Source organism: Trematomus bernacchii, unplaced genomic scaffold (genome assembly GCF_902827165.1).
Source record: "Trematomus bernacchii unplaced genomic scaffold, fTreBer1.1, whole genome shotgun sequence".
Classification (NCBI taxonomy): domain Eukaryota; kingdom Metazoa; phylum Chordata; class Actinopteri; order Perciformes; family Nototheniidae; genus Trematomus; species Trematomus bernacchii.
In genome coordinates, this window is record NW_022987573.1 from 3,102,039 (window position 1) to 3,120,148 (window position 18,110).

Genomic DNA, 18,110 nt, shown 5'->3' on the forward strand with positions numbered 1-18,110 from the left:
GGTAAAAAAGAAGCTCAGTTAGAAATCAGTGCCATCAGTGCAGGCAGCATGAGGAGCAGGATGATATGACCCTTACTTGTTCTCTTTTAGCACAGCAGGTCAATGAACCAGCAGCGGACTGCACCCCCTCCTCATCGATCAACCTTTCGGAGCATGTCAATGCACACGCAGACAGAATGAGCCCCGCTGTTACACGCTGCTCACACATGAACTCACAATCTTCTCTACTCAAACTACAAGAAAACTGAGGACGAAGGGAAGCCTGGCCCTGCCCCCCACCCCCCCCACCAGCCGGACCACAGGCTTGACAGGACCAATCAGGACGGATTAACTCAGGTAACGGTCACATCAGTAATGGCCCCATGCTGAATCTTGGACCCTGTGTGTGTTTACATGTTCGTGGTGTACATGTGAAGCTGATCCACTCTTATTTTCCCAGCTTTTGGTTTTGCAGGTCACCGCTTTTCCTGAATGCATCTACAAATGTACTTACTGTTCATTTCAAGTTGCAAACAGATTAATGTTATGGACGTTCTTTCAAAAGTGCAGGTGTTTAACAGTCTTATGGCCTGTGGGATGTGTAATGATGTAAGAAATGACTGACACATATCTTGTCTTATATCCAGGGAACAGTTTGACATTTGGGGAAAAATGCCTGTTCGCTTTCTTGTCAAGAAACAGATGAGAAGATCAATACCATTTTATTACAGAGAGACACAAAAGTGGTATCAATCTTCTTATCTAACTCTCAAGAAAGTGAATAATGATATTTCCCCAAAGTCAAACTATTCTTTTCACTGACAAAAACTACAAATAGAAACAGCGTCTCCCTCGCACTCAATGAGACAACAAACAGACGCCTGGATCACGATCATTAAACACAAAGCATCGTCGCAAATGAAATCTCCCTCTGGTTGGATTTTATTATATTTATACTGCTATTTTTTTACCATGCTGTACATATCCACTATTCAGTTTTAGTCTTTTAATCTTTGTGTTATTAATAATGTGTGCATACTTAGCCATTTGCGGGACAAATGAAGGATTTCTGATTCTGATTTTGGCTACAGTGCTCCGGCTCTGATAATGCAGACCCAGATAAAACTAACTCATAAACACACACTAACTGCACGGTTGCTAGGAGAGCTAATATCACCATTATGTTATGCACTTGGGGGAGATTAAGAGCTGTGTCCCTTTGTGCACTTGACCAGAGCCTCCCATAACGTTAATGTCACTGACCTCACCAGTAACTGCTGCTTATTATGTGTCTGCTGAAGGAAAGGGTCAGCATTTACCAAACTGTAGACTCTGTAAAAGCTTTCCGTTTTATGAAATTGCTGTATTTTTCTGAAAACTATTTGGCGGAAGTAATTCAAGTTCATGATGTGAAAACGAATTCACTCCTCAGAAGTAAATGTTAATTACGTTGTATTCTTTGAAATAGTTTGACTTGATAAATGCAACAAATTGTATAGAGATACGTCAGTTTATGAGACCATGTATTGTGCAAAGTATTTACAGAAAATCACCTCAAACTTCTCTGACTTTTTATATTCACTTTGTTTCTCTCTGCTCTATTTCAATTCAAGTAAAGAGGGCCAAATGTTCTTAAAATGATTGAAATTAAAGCGTACTCATTCTGCGGGAGAAGTGTTGTATGTAGACTGTGTAAAATGTTAATCTGCAAACTAATTTGTGACTAGCTATAAAACAAATAAAGTGAAATTCATTAAGTACGTATAGTCAACAGTACGACAGTGTTACATGTTTTTCAGACTGTCTCAAAACAGTTCTCACATGCCCACATGCATTCAAAGTCTTTGGTTAACGTAATTGTTATTTCTGTCTGTACTGGCCCTGAAGAGATATGGACAAAATCCACAGCCCTAATTGTGTGCAAAAATGATTTCTAAAACTTAGATGAAGCTAATGAGAATATACACCATTTAGATTGGGATCAGATATGTTATTATGTTATGACAATAAACCTTCTACTTTGTCTTACTGTCATCCTGCCATGGCTCAGCAAAGAATGGCACAGATTGGGCGTTTTAATATCAAAAACATTGTTACTCTGAAGTTACAATTTGTATTGGTCTAACTCATCCGCTTCATATTAGCTTCAGCTTATCTTAAAAGCATTTAAAACAGAACAGGGACTGTAGATTCTGCCCTCCCACACTTTTGTTGGATACACTTTTGAGAGTTCGCTTTGTGGCCATTCTGGAGAAGAGAATATACGGCCTCCATTAACTGTAGGCATGTGTGTGTATTGTTTCAATAAAAGAGGAACATTTAGAGTGTTTAAAAAGTACAGTATGTGAGGTAAATGTAAAAATGACATTCCAACAATGGATATCCATGTTTTTAGCAGTTTTTAGTTACTGTTCTTCAGTCATTAATATGAACTCATGAGACTGATTTTGCAGTTGTTTCCATGAGCTTGGATGATAAATGATCTTATTATCTCAGATTGGAAATGGTACTGTATTTGGATAAGCTTGGTGGGTGTGCTAAGTGTGCAGCCTACCTCTTCTGATGTTGTGATATAACATTAGCCAGGTATAAATATATATACATTTCCCCTGGGGGAGCTCTGTAGACACAGTCAGAGCAGTCATCCATCTATCCACACCATTTCCTCATATTCTCCATCAGTGACTTTCATTTCCTCTTTGATGGCTGGAGGGAATGGCCCAAGTCTGATTGGATATCTATCTAATGGCTGCTTTAGTGGACTGCCGGACCGCCTCTGGCCCAGTCATAGCACACAGTGTGAAATAGCGATGGCAGGGGCGGTCTGTGTTCTGAGTCCTCTTCAAGTAATGCATTTATACTCTGAATGATCCAAAGTGCCCCGCTCTGTGTAATAAGAATAAACAAATAGCTGTACCGCATTGGCTTTATTGTCTAACATCAATGTTGATTTATTCACAGTGGTAGTGGGCTATTGTATGCAGATTGCCTGATGCCCCTGCAGTGAACTCCTCATCTAATCCTCTCAGAGAGTAACTGCACTGTGAGGGGGGAGTGGGGGAGTTCTCCAGAGAAATGAGAGGAGGGTTCAAACAGTCAAGAGGACCACAAAACCACGCAGGAAAACAATCCTGAAAGTTTACACTCGGCTTTCCACAGGTCACATAAAAAAGAAAAGAGATTCGCTCACACTGAGCTTTCTAAGGAACCACGGGTTTGGATGGCAGCGGAAGGTAGAATGGGTGTTATGATATGATGAGAGTCATTTCAAAGAGGCACAAAGGCATCTAAAAGCTGAGATTGGAAGCGATAATGTTCCCCCCCCGGGACAGTGAGACCACACCCCGGAGAGAACAGATGCAGCTGACCACATTACGGCTGGCGAGGGACAGAGATAAAGGAGTGAAGCTCTGGGCCCATAGTACTGCCTGAAATCAGATTTAGATTCCATTCGTACATCCAAATCATATTACGCTCCAGAGCTATTCAGAGAGTAGCTATCTATCACACACGCACACGCACACGCACACGCACACGCACACGCACACACACAGAGCCAACATGATCCGACCGTCTGTCAGTACTTACCTCCACCAAGCTGCCTGATGGAGCTCCTGCATTAGCTGATGCTTTAACATCCTCTCTGGTGAGTGTGTGCTTTGGTGAAGAAAACACATGAGTTGTTGCATCAACACATTCAACTATATTAACAAGCGTTTTTTACATTCTTCTGATAAAATCTTTTCATAAGCAGCCCACATCCAGACGATTCATTTCCTCTTAAATGCTTGCCAAAAAGTGCACTGACATGTTTGATTTATGAGATCTTAGCGGAAAGTAAACGTTTTGCTTTCATGACTAAAATCAGAAATATGAATCTGAAGATACAGTATTGGGAATTGGAGAAGTATAATAACCAGGCTGAGAAACCCCATGCAAGAAAAAAAAAATGTCTTATTGTATTGCTGGGTGTGAAATGTCTTACATTTAAATCCCTTCTGTACCCTCTCGCTCGGTTCTATTTTCTTCATTTCCACACAAGAAAGGCTCTCCAGAGTTTACAGTCTCCAGTATGGGGACTTATTGAGTCTCTGTCTTCCATTGGCCTGTTTTATGATGCTACTGAGCTCTTTTAACTACATTTCATGATGATTTGTGTAATCATTGCAGCCTCTGTAAGTCTCCAAGTTTGAAATATATAACTGTTTGGTCCAAAAGATTCAAAATCTATGTTTTGCACAAATGAGACATACATCTGTTGATAACCAATCTTCTCTACATCACCCCTCTTTCTCTATGATTGCTGAAGATGTACACATGAACCCTGTCCCCCCCCCCCCCCCCGCTGTGTTTATGACTGATAAAGGTCAGCTGCTGATTGGTGCACTGCGTGACCACATAATCAAGGAGTAGGATGATTTGAGATGCCTCAGAAATGAGACATCATTTGGCTTTCTGAATAATGTGCAGTAATTCATCGGGTGAAGCTGACTGCTGTGATTTTTTAATTATATGTCGAAATTATTATTCGAAAAAAAGTCATATTATAGTATGTGGAAAACAAGCTCTTAGTATACTATGTTGAAAAATATCTCCTTATATAGTATGCGTTACATTTGGAAAAAAAGTCCTAGTATAATATGTCGAAAATGTAAATGAAAAGTCATAGTACAGTAGGCCTACATAGTACATTTTAGTATAGCATTAACATTGTCATTTGTTAATAAAGCTATTTCAAAAGTCCTAGTAGAGTATGTCATTGAAATGTCACCAAAAGTCATGGTTAAGTACACCTTACAATGTCATTTAAAAAAAGGTTACAGCCACAAAACGTTAGGAAAACAACAACCATAATATTGGGCCGTTAAAAAGGTAATAGTATATAAATAATCCTTGTATAGTTTACTAAAAGTTGTCCTACTATGGTATGTCCTATAAAGATCAAACTATGTTACACCATAATAATATCTTATTATAGGGAAAAATATCATAGTAAACATCATACAGTAATAAGCAAAGAAAAATGTCCCAAAGTGAGAAAAATAAAGAAAGAAAACGCACATCTGTGTTTTTTCATACCGAGTGCTTTTCTCTGCGAAAGGCTTCATTATTCCACTTGGAAGACGGCCATGACAGGCACGGTTAACAAATGAACAGCCTTAATTGTGTTGATTATTTTAGCTTATGTTTGTTCATGACTGGCACTGAAACTAATTTAGAATACGAAACTCAATTATCCACATATTAAAACAGCGCAAATAGAAGCAAATCATAATCTTAAATTCTTTGAATAAAGAATTGTGAAAATATTTCCTGGTCTTCATTATTGTGTGTTTATGCAGAACAAGAAACACCACTTAGACGTGAGAAACACTCTTTATCCTTCAATTAGCACTCTGTCACATGACATGGGCATTAAGGAATGTGTCCTGATGAGAAGAATGCCAGCTTCAAGTCCGCACAGCATGTGTGACGTTTCTTGCGTGCATATATGTACTTATGAAAACTTCTTTCCAAGTCCAAACTTGAAGTATTGACAGTGTTTGATCACGTTTTCTCAAAATGTGTGCAGCTTCTTCAGTTTCTACCGTGAGCCTGGTCCTCAGCTGATGTGTTCTTACAGTTTAATCCAGTTAACACTTTCACTTCATAACAACAACTGTTCATCTTTAAACTACACATAGCCTTTCATGTCATAATGCTCCAAGTAGGCTTAGGCTTCTGAAGACACTAGGAACATTTCAGAACTTTGCACAATATGGTTTTTATTCAGGAGTTTGAAATGTATGCATGAAACTTATGAATGGTAGATGTTTAACCAAAACTAACAATATGTTTTTGTGAAAAGTTAAACTATGACTTAACATTGGGAAAAGTTCTCCGACCACCAGGGACACTTTGACATTTCATTTCTGGTAAAAAATGAACCTCTTCAAAAATAACACAAGTGTAAAGACAAAGCATTGCTGGCAGAAATCTGCACAGAAAGGACAGGAGGCAGTGTTCTTATAAGGAGGGGACATTTTATTTATAACACATGGTGCTGACAGGGGTCTCCAGCTCAGCAGCTATATTACAAGGTTGATCTGCAAGGCTGCGCATACTGTACGGTATTTGGAAACCAAGATTGCAGTGGCACTATAAACACACGCTCGAAACAACAGACTCTTTCCCTATTTTTTCTTTTCTTTTCATTTTCTTACAAAATGGTACAAACAACAATACAAAATATTTGTGCTGTTGACAATTTACAAAAAAAGTATTTTAACTCGATAACTGTGCAATCGTTTTTTCAGATTTTTTTTTTTTTCTCCTTCATTTGAAACTTTGAGTATGGTACACCAGAATCCCTTCTGGACTGCAGCCTCGGTCATGCGGGCTGCAACAGATTTTAAAATGTTGTATGGTTACTGTAATAGAACTCATCTGTCCATTATAAAAAGACACATGCAAAAAGCTCCAATTGTACAGGTACAGTTTGCCTAACTTGGTCTGTTTAGCATCAAGCAAATACTACATTATGTACACTTGGACTTGAGCAGTATTGGGAGAACTCGTATGAAACACTGCTGCCTGTCTGTATTTGTAGTTCTGGCTTAAGCAGAGCAGACGTCTTCTGCTGGAGCCTCCCGTCATGTGTGTGTCCTCGGTCACGTGTGTGTCCTCGGTCAGGCAGTCCCCCGTATATAAGTGTCCTTTAACTAACACCAGTCACAGGCAGAAGAGCCAACATGAAGACAGCAGTGCAATAGTTCTTCCGTCATTCTATCATTTGCTAATTCCCTCGAAACTTAAGCAAAAGAGCGTCAATAATACAAGAGGACCGAGTCCAAGTAATGATCAATCTTCCTTCATTTCCTCACACAAACTGCATTTAAACGGGAGTCAAAGGTTCACTGCCACTTGTCACTGCGAGTCTTTGATAACATTCAGCATCATAATGGCATTGTGTCATGTTTGTATGTATGACACAGTTACAAAAGTGACCTTGTGTAAAGTGTGTGTGTGTGTGTGTGGGCCACCTCCTGCTATGTTTGGCCCTGAACCCCCATCTTTACATCTGTTAGAAAGCATGAGCATTTTCATTGAGCCCGCCTTTATCCTGTGAACACTGGATGGCCTTCAGTAATGTTGGAGCTCTGAAGCTGTTTTAGAACATTGCTGAAAGAGCTCATGTTATATTGAACACTCGCATATATACAGTAAGGCCTAGAGGAGTGAGTGTGTGCTAGTATAGACTGTACAAGTTGGTCTGAAGTGATGAAGCTAACCTCGAACAGCGATGCAGGTACGGCTGTAAGCTCACACAGAATCGCACGGATTCTCTAAAATGCACATGGCTTTTTGTGGTGAAGTATGCCAAGAATTCATTCAAAAACAAAACTGGAAATCAAACGCAAACACCACAAAGAAACAGATAAATCAGATAACCAAATGTATAAAAATGTTCCGAATATACAACATTTATATGTCAGAAATAATCACAAATAGCAGAAAGTAACAGCTGTGTTTATTTTGTAAAGATATTCCGTAGGCTGAGGAGCAATCGGATAGATAAGCTTCTCCAGCAGAACGCAGTGGAAACCGCTCTGTCTCCGCTGGAAGCCGACAGCTATCCTGAACACCGCCGCTGTCAATGTCGACACCTCCAGGTGCAATTTGAACCATTTATGTATTCATCTAAATCACCACGTTTATACCCTGTTAATCTCTTTAATTACACTTTGACCTTTCTTCCCTTCTTCATTGTCAAACCTCATCCTTATTTCATTCTAATGGCATTATGAATATTTGCATTAACATTTCCATATCTTGTCAAGTGAATTCCTTTCCATCTACTTTGAACATAAAGTTAAAACAATTGTTACCATTTGGGAACGATTGTATTTATCTACAGCCATTCATGTGAACTATGAGCAGGTAACGGGTGAAAAGCAGCTGGAGAAAAACAAAGAGCCTCTTCTGAAGCACATGGTCGTTACTGAGATTTCCTTCAAGCGTTCATAATTAATAGAAGACCTGGTCAACCAGCTGAAACAACCGAGGAGTGTTTCATCGAACACTCAGAAGATAAGGAATGATTGAACCTTTCTATCATTCGGCAGCATCTCCCTGGTCCCTTCTTCAAAATGTTTTGCATATTTCAATAATTTAAAACAAAGGCTAAAGTGCTTTCTTTTCAGTTCTCTGTATGCGATTCTGGGGGGTCTGAAATGGGATTACAAACGCCCATGGGTAGTGCTGCATTTTCAATTTTAAAGTCACATCCACACTGTCTTTTACTGAAGCTTTAGCTTTGCATGTATGCTTTCATAATACTTCGTAACAGACTTTTCCTTCCTCTAACTTCTTTTCAAAACCTCTTGAACTTGGAGCCAAAGAATTCAAGAGAAAATTTGCAATGAATGAAATGCTGCCTGAACGGAGACAGATTGTGAGGCGCTAATTCCCTGGCTCAGGCTCAATTCTCTCAATTTCTGCGACATGGACCAGCACCAAAGTCTGTATATTAAAAGTTTTCTGAGAAACAACAGTGAATCAACAAAAGAGAAAGGAAATGAAAGAGAGAAAGGGATCTCAGAATGGGGCTCGTACACTCTTCATGTAACGCTGTCAGAGCTGAGTCACATTGTTTTTCTTTTCCCTCATGTTTGTACAGTTTAAATACTTTTCTTTGACACATTTACCACACAATAGCTGCTGCCATGTTAATTACCTTTGGGCAAAGGGACAAACATGCAAACCTTGAATGATCTTGAAGGCAAACTCTCTTTAAATAACCCTCATTCATATACAATAACATTAGAGAGGTAACACACGTGACATGTCAATCTTCAAAGTTCAGTTACAAGCCTTATCGAGTTTTGTGCAAATACTGAGCGCTCAAAACAAACACAGCTGCTATTGAAGCCACGATAAACAAAGACACGCAATGCATTTCTTCTCTAAGACAGTCCCATGAAGTATTTCTGTGATTTCAGGAATCACATTCAAGTCGGCTGTGATCTAGGAACACAGATATGCCAGACTTGAAGAGTTAATGAATCGTCTGACAGACACACTGTAGGCCTAGGTGCAGTACGTCTACATAAAGCGCCCTCAGAGGCCTGTCTACTCTCCTCTGAAACTGACACTGACACTTCCTGCAGCTACCACAGAGCTGCAGGGCGATGAGAATGACAAGGGAAGGTCTGCGTTAAAGGGTCAGGGGTCATATGGGGGCATGTAAGCCCAGAGAATGGCAACCAATCCTGAGTTAGCGGGAGTCTGCTAAAAGATGCGCACCACTGAAGGCACTTTTTAAACAACAGTGCTTCTGTTCTAAGTAATTCCAGTTCAAGAAAGAATAAAACAGGATCCTCCGTGCACGAAGGACTTTCATATCTGTGTTCTTCTTTTTTTCCCTTTTTGCTCCCCTCAGACAAAGCAAGCAGCTCAACCTAAAACTTCTGCAGAGAGGCAGGGGGGGGGGGCTGACTGAGGGAGGAGTGAAAACCCTCAGGAGAACAGAATCAAAGGGGAGTGGGGGACAAATAAAGCTGCTCAAACTAAAGAGAAAAACAAAATCTGACTACCCAAAACTAAAATCTATATCTAGCACAAAACCTTTGAAGGAAAGAAAGCACAAGCGTTTGAAAATACAAACAGATCCTGCAAGTCAGAGTTTCTTCTGCAGGCTTAGAGCAGGAGACGGTTGAGAAAAGCCCGGAAACAGAATCCTGCCGCCGGACCTCTGCGGGGGGGAATCTGGATTGGTTGGTTGGTCAGTGGGAACATGTCATTGTTAACTCGTGTTCAGTAAGGGTGTAAGAGCTCCATGTGTTGTAGAGACAGAGCATGGCAGGCCAGCTGACGGGACGAGGGTGTGTGTGTGTGTGTGTGTGTGTTTGATATGTGACTATTTAATCATCGTCGCCTCCTCCGTACATGTCGGCCAGCTTCTTGAAGCGAGGGCCCCAGTCGTTTAGGTAGTCATAGTCCTGGTCCCCCGTGCTGGAGGAGTTGAGGGTGCTCACGGAGCCGGCGGTGGAGCCGCTGCCCTCGTAGTCAAACACCAGCAGGGAGTCGTAGGGGGGGGGCGGTGGGGTCGTTGTCCGCCGCTCGCAGACCCTACACATGAAGAAGAGGAGGGGAGGGAGGGGTCAGTACTCACAGGTCTGCAGTGGAGAAAATAATGTAAAAAAGGTTGAAAAACCCAGAAGTTGTTGGAAGACAACTCCAGTAATTTAGTATCCAAGTGATGAAGCTGAGGCTAAAATGTCCTGAAGCCTTCTGAGAGGGTAAAGCTCTAGAAAATGCAAATGCTCATTTTGCTGCAGCTGGCCATCGTGAAGCAGATTGTTTTCTTTATATACACTAATTGATGGTTTAATCTGCAACAATGCTTACTAATTTAAAAGTTGATGTTTGTATGCAAAATCTCAAGTTGTCATCTGTAGTCAATAAAACGTAGGGTTACGCAAAGTATGATATGACTGGATAGTAGAGGTATAAAGTAACATAACATGGTAATGCCTCAATACCTCAGAATTCTGCTGTAGGCAATACATCATACTGTATATATACATATACTGTATAGAGTTTAATAAAGGAGACATGGCATTGTACATGGACGTATTTTGGAAATACGTCATATCAAAAAGTTGTGCATTTGTACTGCTTTATGTTGTGATAGTACTTTTACTCTGTGCCATGATACTAAAGTTGAATCTCATCTAATCTCACACCAGCATGAACATTTTGTCCTTATAATTTAGTTCTAAAATAAAATATTCAACAAGATACTTCTCTTTAACTTTGGATACATAGTTCAATCACAACAGGCTTCATAAGGCAGGTCCCTGTTAGGCTCAGAAGACTTAAATTATTACAGCCTTTATTTTATAAAGTATTCTCTTCTCAGGAATCTCTTTTTAAAGGCCTGAGTACAGCAGAGGAAATAAAACAGATATGAGACACACAGCCAATCACACACAAGCATTGCATCAGAAACAATCACAATAATCCCATTGAACATTTATTCTGTATCAAATGTAGGGTCTGTATAATGTGGGTGTTCCAATTATTAAAAGCAGAACGAACAGGATGCATTATCCAGTTCATTCTGGCTTCTCGGTTTTATCAAACCCAATATATCAATATGTTGTTCCCCTTTATGAATACGATCTTAAGAGACCTGTTTCTGTCGGTGCGCAAACCTGTTCATGTTTTTGGAAAGACAAATGAGAGTTATTGTCCTGAAGGTTAGGCAGGTGGACTTCATCCATTTCACAGAAATACACAGAGATGCTGTGGCTGGAAACCTAAAAAGCATCAACCCCCAGGGGTACAGTGCGTGGCAGGAACACCATGTGTTTGCTGTGTTGGTGTTTTACCAGACTGCTGGAGCGAGATCAGGTGAGTACATGTGTGAGCGGGAGAGAGAGAGAGATATATTTATAAATATATACAGAGTCAAGGCTGGATGGATCAAAGCTGAACAGCTGCCAACACCTCTCGAGTGTGAACGTGTTGTCACGAGTCTGTCAATCAGCATTTTCTCGCATCACTGTGCCAACGGTGCAGTTGTGTGTGTGTGTGTGAATAAAGCCGGTGCCGTGAGAGCAGCGGTAAAGTAAAACAAAACTCTAAGCTGTCCCCGTCACCATCCTGGAGTTTACATATTGAACAGCGTCCAGAAATGAGTAATCACATTAAGATCAGATCGATGGGAAGTGGAAGTGAGAGGCCGGCTCGCTGTGGGAGAGCTGTGTGTCCGCTGTGTGTCCGCTGTGTGTGTGTGTGTGTGAGTTCACCTCGTGGATGAAGTCCCCGATGTCTCCAGGGTGGGGCACGACAGGTCTGATTGGGTACTGGGACTCGGGGATGATGGGACGCTCGTCCACCCTGCGGACGCCCGGCGGCTTGCTGATGATGTGCTCCAAGGAGTCAGGCTGCTGCAGCTGGCTCAGGTCGTAGTCCTACACACACACACACACACACACACACACACACACACACACACACACACACACACACACACACACACACACACACACACACACACACACAACACACACACACACACACACACACACACACACACACACACACACACACACACACACACACACACACACACACACACACACACACACACACACACACACACACACACACACACACACACACACATAGATGTAGGTTAGCATGAAGGTCAACAAAGTAAGTGTGTGTATGGGTGTCTGTCTCCCAGGATCTTACCTGGTCCTCCTCTCCTCCCCCCTCTTCATCGTATTTTAAGATGTTGTCCCTGACATCGTCTTCAGGGTCGATAAGCAGCTGCTTGGTGTGCCTCTCCTTCTCTCTGCGCTTGATCCACAACACGAACAACAGCACCATGCCTGCGACAACACACACACAGTGTGATGAGTCCCTAACCCTAGGCGCAGTGGTTCTCTGAGCTAAATGCTTCGGTGAGCATGCTAACATGCTAACAATGACAATGCTACGTGCTGATCTTAGGCAGGTATAACGTTTACCATGTTCAGCAATTTAATTTAGCATGTTGTTAGCAATATCCTGAGGAGGATATTATATTATGTGTGTATAATAATTGGATGGAGTTCAATTTATTAGTTGAGATATTTCCCCTAAAACCAGTACAAAATGTAATTCCCTACATATAGGGAGTCTTTTTTTTCTGGTTTTAGCATTGTTACATTTCTTAGAACAATGAATTACAAAGGTCTTCCTTGAGAGAGAAATGTAAAACTTTACTTGGTCAAATAAACTTTAAAATAAATAAAATGTGAATCACTTCCAAAACTTAGTGTAGTATAAATAATGAAGGATGGATCATTCACACACAGTATAATCCAGTCACAACATCCAACAGTTTAAATATGCTATAGAACCCTGCAGCAGCCACTCAGTTTGTCAACAGGACGTCTGTATGTTTGAATAATGTGTCCCATGGCATCAAAGTGTGCCAGCGGCATGAATAACCAGCCATAACAGATAACAGCAGATACACGCCCTACCAGGAAAAGAAGACAGAAACCTGCTTGTCAGGAGATGCTGGAGAAGAGTGCAGCAGTGGAGGCATTAATCCATTATACAAACTATTGTTCATGTTGCTGTATCACAGTCTGGTGAATGTTTAATGACTGAACCTTGGAATGCACTCTTTTTGGCAGAATCAAATCACAAGCAGACTTAACTTTTACCTTAGTGCATGTATATATGTGTGTGTGTGACATGTCTGGAAGTTCTGAGGTGTCAGTGGGTGGGATGTGAGCAGCTCATACTCACTGAGCAGGATGATGATGCAGATGAGGATGGAGATGATGGCTCCCGTCCCCAGGCCGGCGGCGGCCACAGCTCCGAGGGTGGTGCAGTCTCCGTGCTCATCGCAGGGACACACCTTCACCTTGATGACGGACCGGTTGGACATCGGAGGGTTCCCCGAGTCCGACACGATCACAGGGACCTCGTACACGCCGGGCTCTAGATATATCTGGTACCGCAGGCCAAGGCGGCCGTAGTCACCTGTGCAGAGAAGAGAGGAAAGGGAAAAGTTACAAGATGTAACTAATATTCACATTTATTATAAAAAAACTACAATATAAGCATCACATTTCAAATAGGTTTCTCTTGACCAAAACATAAAACATGCTTCCACATAGGACTAGGCAACACGTTTGAAATCATTGTCACGTTATTAATTTGAATGTTTTTTAAATGTTATATCAATATACCCGATATGGCAAGTGTTTAGGAAATCTCATGCACAGCACCCCATTACATAATCACAAATCTTTTACTCGTATAAAACAAACTAAATGTTGATTTACAATGCAATTTGCTGGAAATCATGAATTTGGAAACAGTATTATAACAAGAAATTAAATATATAATCTTAAAAAAAATGTGTAATAATATATCATATATGATCATAACATAATAAGTTACATACATAACCTAAACTTGATAGTATTTAATAATCGCCCATACTCCTACCATATTTAATAACTTCAGTATAATACAGTACAGTAATAGTACACATGTGCAAGAAGGAGTTTTATAAGAGGCATCTGACGAGATTTAGGTAAAAGTTAGTTTATAAAATAATGGATAAAGATTAGTATTAAATGTTTAGACTAATGCTACACTATGTTTTGTACTAATTGTAACATTGCCACTGTAAAACGTATCATAAATGAATGTTCACATGTTCTCTAATGTCGGGGTTCTACGTTCACACTCCTCACCGCTGATCCGAGAAATGGTCCAGTTGCGCCGGATGCTGGCGGGGAAGTTGGGCAGCTCGAAGACGAAGGGTCCAGCGTTGGGTTCTGTGTCGGCGTCGGCAGCGGTGATGTTGACCCCGTGGACGTTCTTGTTCACCCGCTCACAGATCTGAGACTCCCTGGGTATGAGTGCTGGGGGGTTGTCATTAATATCTATCAGATAGATCTGCAGAGTGCCCGTGCCGCTGGCTGCAGGAGAGCCTGGGAGCAGAGAGAGGAGAAAATAGCATCAGGAGGGGAGGAAAGATGACGGAAGTGTGAAGTGAGAGGGATGTTTGAAAGGGAAGAGGGACAGGACATGAAGGAAGACAGACGGGAGATAGGTAATGAAATAAAAAAAAACGAGATAACACAAGAAAGAGAAGAGGTGAAAGGAAATGTGTCTTTCCACATGGTGATGTTGGAGGTAGGGAAGCCGTAGACCTGGAGGAGAATTTCTGCCCTTGACAGAACTACTTTTGACAGTTGTGCTTAGCAGCTCCTCTTTTAGCTTCAGAGCAAAATCCAAAGCATCAGAGTGGATCCAGAGCAGGCACGGCACATCCACTGGCCTGGAGACTGCTTAGGTACAATAATGATGACTGTAACACAATCAAACAAGTGCTTGTCTGTGTGTATTTACACAAAACTAGGAGAGCCATCTGAGATTCTGCAGATAAAAGCATGCTGCCTGAAATATTAACAGTGTATTTCTGAGAGGTGAAAAGGCCATTCTCATTGTAGTGCACGCAGTCCTGCTTTCTCCCATATTAAATCACATCATAGCACACACTGTATGCCGATGAGCTAATGTGTGCGTCTCCACTGCATGATAACATACCTACATAACAAATAAGTCCCTGCTTACACATAATAAATCACTTAAAAAGATGTGAACGTCTTTTCCACATTGCAGAGTATATCAGACCATTGCATAAAGTATGTTATTTATTTACCAGAGGCAATACACATTTATTAACTCCATTGTTCTGAGATGGCTTGTCAGATTCAGCCAAAGACATCCTTTTTTTTCCTACTCTCTTCTGGGTAGTTTAAAAGGGTGTGAAGCCGATGTGTTAAACCTGCAGTATATGGCATTCTTTTATTTGTAATATTAAAAGCTCAATTCAGAACCAAATATGATCAAAATGCCCTATAGGTGTATTTGACTATACTCACTTTAGGAACACACAGTTGCCGTATCTGCATACAAGTTTCACAATCATTTTGTTATACATGCAGATGCAGACTTTATCAAAGTTGTGATATTCTCTTTGATCAACTCATTGCCACCAGTGTTGCACGTTCAATGTTGTGAGTCTGCGGAGATTTTTAAGGCAATTGGAGGAATGTAGTCTGATGCTACTGCAGGCAGCCATGGCAGGTGCTGCATTTCTACAATATTGTCAGCCTCCGACTGTAATAACATGCACTAACGCACACAGACACACACCTCATCTGCAGACACAATCCTGAAGTCCTTTGCATTGATTGAACAGAGCAACAGACCATCAACAAAAAACATTTATAGAGAATTGGGAGTAAAGAATAGACATTTGGTGAATCAGAGCGAGATGGAGGAGTAAGGAGAAAATGCATGAATGGGTAAGTGTGGTGTGAAAATGTGCCACGGAGGAACGTAAAGAAAGAAAGGGGCTTAGGAGTATAAAGCTCAGAGCTGTTTATTGAGTGTGTGTCAGGGGGTGACGACCCTTAGCTGCCTCCAATTACGAGTCATTTCCCCGCCATGCCCCACTGGCTGAGCCATTGGATGGAATCAAGCGACCCCAAGGGCCCATCTTTGGGATGAGATAAGGGCGATGTAATTTACAAAGATTTATGCAAAGCTGACAGATCTGCCAATTAAACACGGCAACAGAGCAAGACATTTGCCACAGGAGTGAGACACAGCTAAAGACAAGCCGTAAGTGAGACCGTCGGGAGTTGAAATTCCTTCTGACTCGTAACAATACCAATATTATTGCGATACCATTATCATTATAGATAAAGTTCAACTGATTGAAGACATATGGAGTGATCAGTAATGTACAATATGTGGAACTGGAGCACTGGAGCAGTCTACGTCAATTTTAAAGCCCACGCACCAGTCGCTTTAAAGGTTAATAATCATAAATGTGTAATATAATCATCTTATTTCTACTTATAGTTAGTTTTAAACTGGACCATTCACATAAAAAGGTAATAGCAGCTGCCAAATGACATACAGCTATAGCACTTATCCAGAAGAAAGCACTCTTGGCTCTTGGTTGCGCCACGCCTATACAGTACGAGTCACAGTGTAATTTGAGGAGGAGGTGATTTGCTAAGCCTGGCAAATACTCTGCATCAGATTTAAAATGTTTGTTACCAACCAGAAGTGCAGATTATATATTGAGGAAAACTATAAGTAGCCAAACAATTCTATAAAACGCTGATATACCCCTGCCCTATTACTGTTGGTCCCAACCCTAGCAGAAGCATTTTGTAATCACCTTTGTTTTGTCTGCACATACTGTATGCAAAAACAGCTGCACCTTGGTAGCATCTACAATACAACAGTAAACAACACACACACACACACACACACACCACACACACACACACACACACACACACACACACACCACACACACACACACCACCACACACACACACACACACAACACACACACCAACACACACACACACACACAACCACACACACACCACACACACCGTAACACACACACACACACCACACACACACACACCACACACACACACACACCACACACAGGCTTTTTCCTATGCAGGCAGCTTTGTTAATCCCAGCACATGTATGGGGGACATGTGGAAGCAGCTTGCCACAGCTGATAGGAGAATTATGTGGGTTTAACCAGCTAAATAAATAATTATGTTTGTGTAAATTCCTCAAAAGGATTTGTATTAACTCCTTTTTTCTGATGGCGGCTCAGAGATGTGAGGCAGGGTGGAAAGACGTGTAGCAAGCCTACCATATACTATACACAAACAATACCACAGGGTGTCTAAAAATGAAGAGTGCGTGTCAAAAGGGTGTGAGGAAGGCCTAATATGTCATGGGTCGACATAAAAATATGGTAGCAAAACAGCTTCTTAACCTGATTTCATGTCCCATCCTAGCCTTACCGTCTCATAGTTCTTCTTACCATAATCCCTCTCACATTATGACAGCTGGCACTCCAGCAACCCCCACAAAGTCACACTGATGTGGCCTACACACTCAAATATGTATACACACACTCTTGGTCTCATGTTTTGGATTATTTGAAATACCCTTACATGTCATTTAGATAATGCTTTCATCCAAAACAACTTCATACATTCACTTCAAAACCGTAAACATGCCTACAGGAACTATTTGGGGTTCATCATCTTGCCTAAGGACCCTTATTCATGTGGACTGCAGGGATTGAACCACTGACCCTCTGATTGGTAGACGCCCATTTACCTTGTGAGTTGCAGATGCCCACAGTTCCAATATTAGCCAAACATACACCGCTCTAAACTGTGCACTTTACAGAGGTCAGGATGAGAAAACACTTCTCTACGGAAATAGGTGACACACAAATATAAAAGGAGTCTAGGAAATAACAGGGGGAGAAATTAGATGTTTGTGAAGTTCAAACAGCAGGAGTGAGTCAACCTCTAATCCCGCTGCCTCCCTTCCCATCAACACTGCAGGTTACATGTCATGGCGTCTGAAATTGTCAATCATCACCAAAAAAAGCCCTCTCACACACACACACATGCAAACAAACACACACTAGTGCTCACATCAACGTGTAACAAATGAGAGCATTCTTCACACATGCTCACACCTATAAATACTGCAATGTTTCA

At 41.3% G+C, this 18,110-nt stretch overlaps 1 protein-coding gene across 1 annotated transcript in view; it reads right to left on the reverse strand.

Moving 5' to 3' along the window:
• Positions 1-5,982: 5,982 nt before the first annotated feature.
• LOC117479386 (cadherin-4-like) overlaps positions 5,983-18,110 on the reverse strand; it is a gene marked incomplete in the record, with an annotated part of 211,729 nt that continues 199,601 nt past the window's right edge. Inside the window, 6 exon segments of the mRNA XM_034126335.1 lie at positions 5,983-10,055; positions 10,057-10,089; positions 11,775-11,939; positions 12,223-12,362; positions 13,273-13,509; positions 14,232-14,472. Coding sequence (XP_033982226.1) covers positions 9,882-10,055; positions 10,057-10,089; positions 11,775-11,939; positions 12,223-12,362; positions 13,273-13,509; positions 14,232-14,472 — 990 coding nt within the window.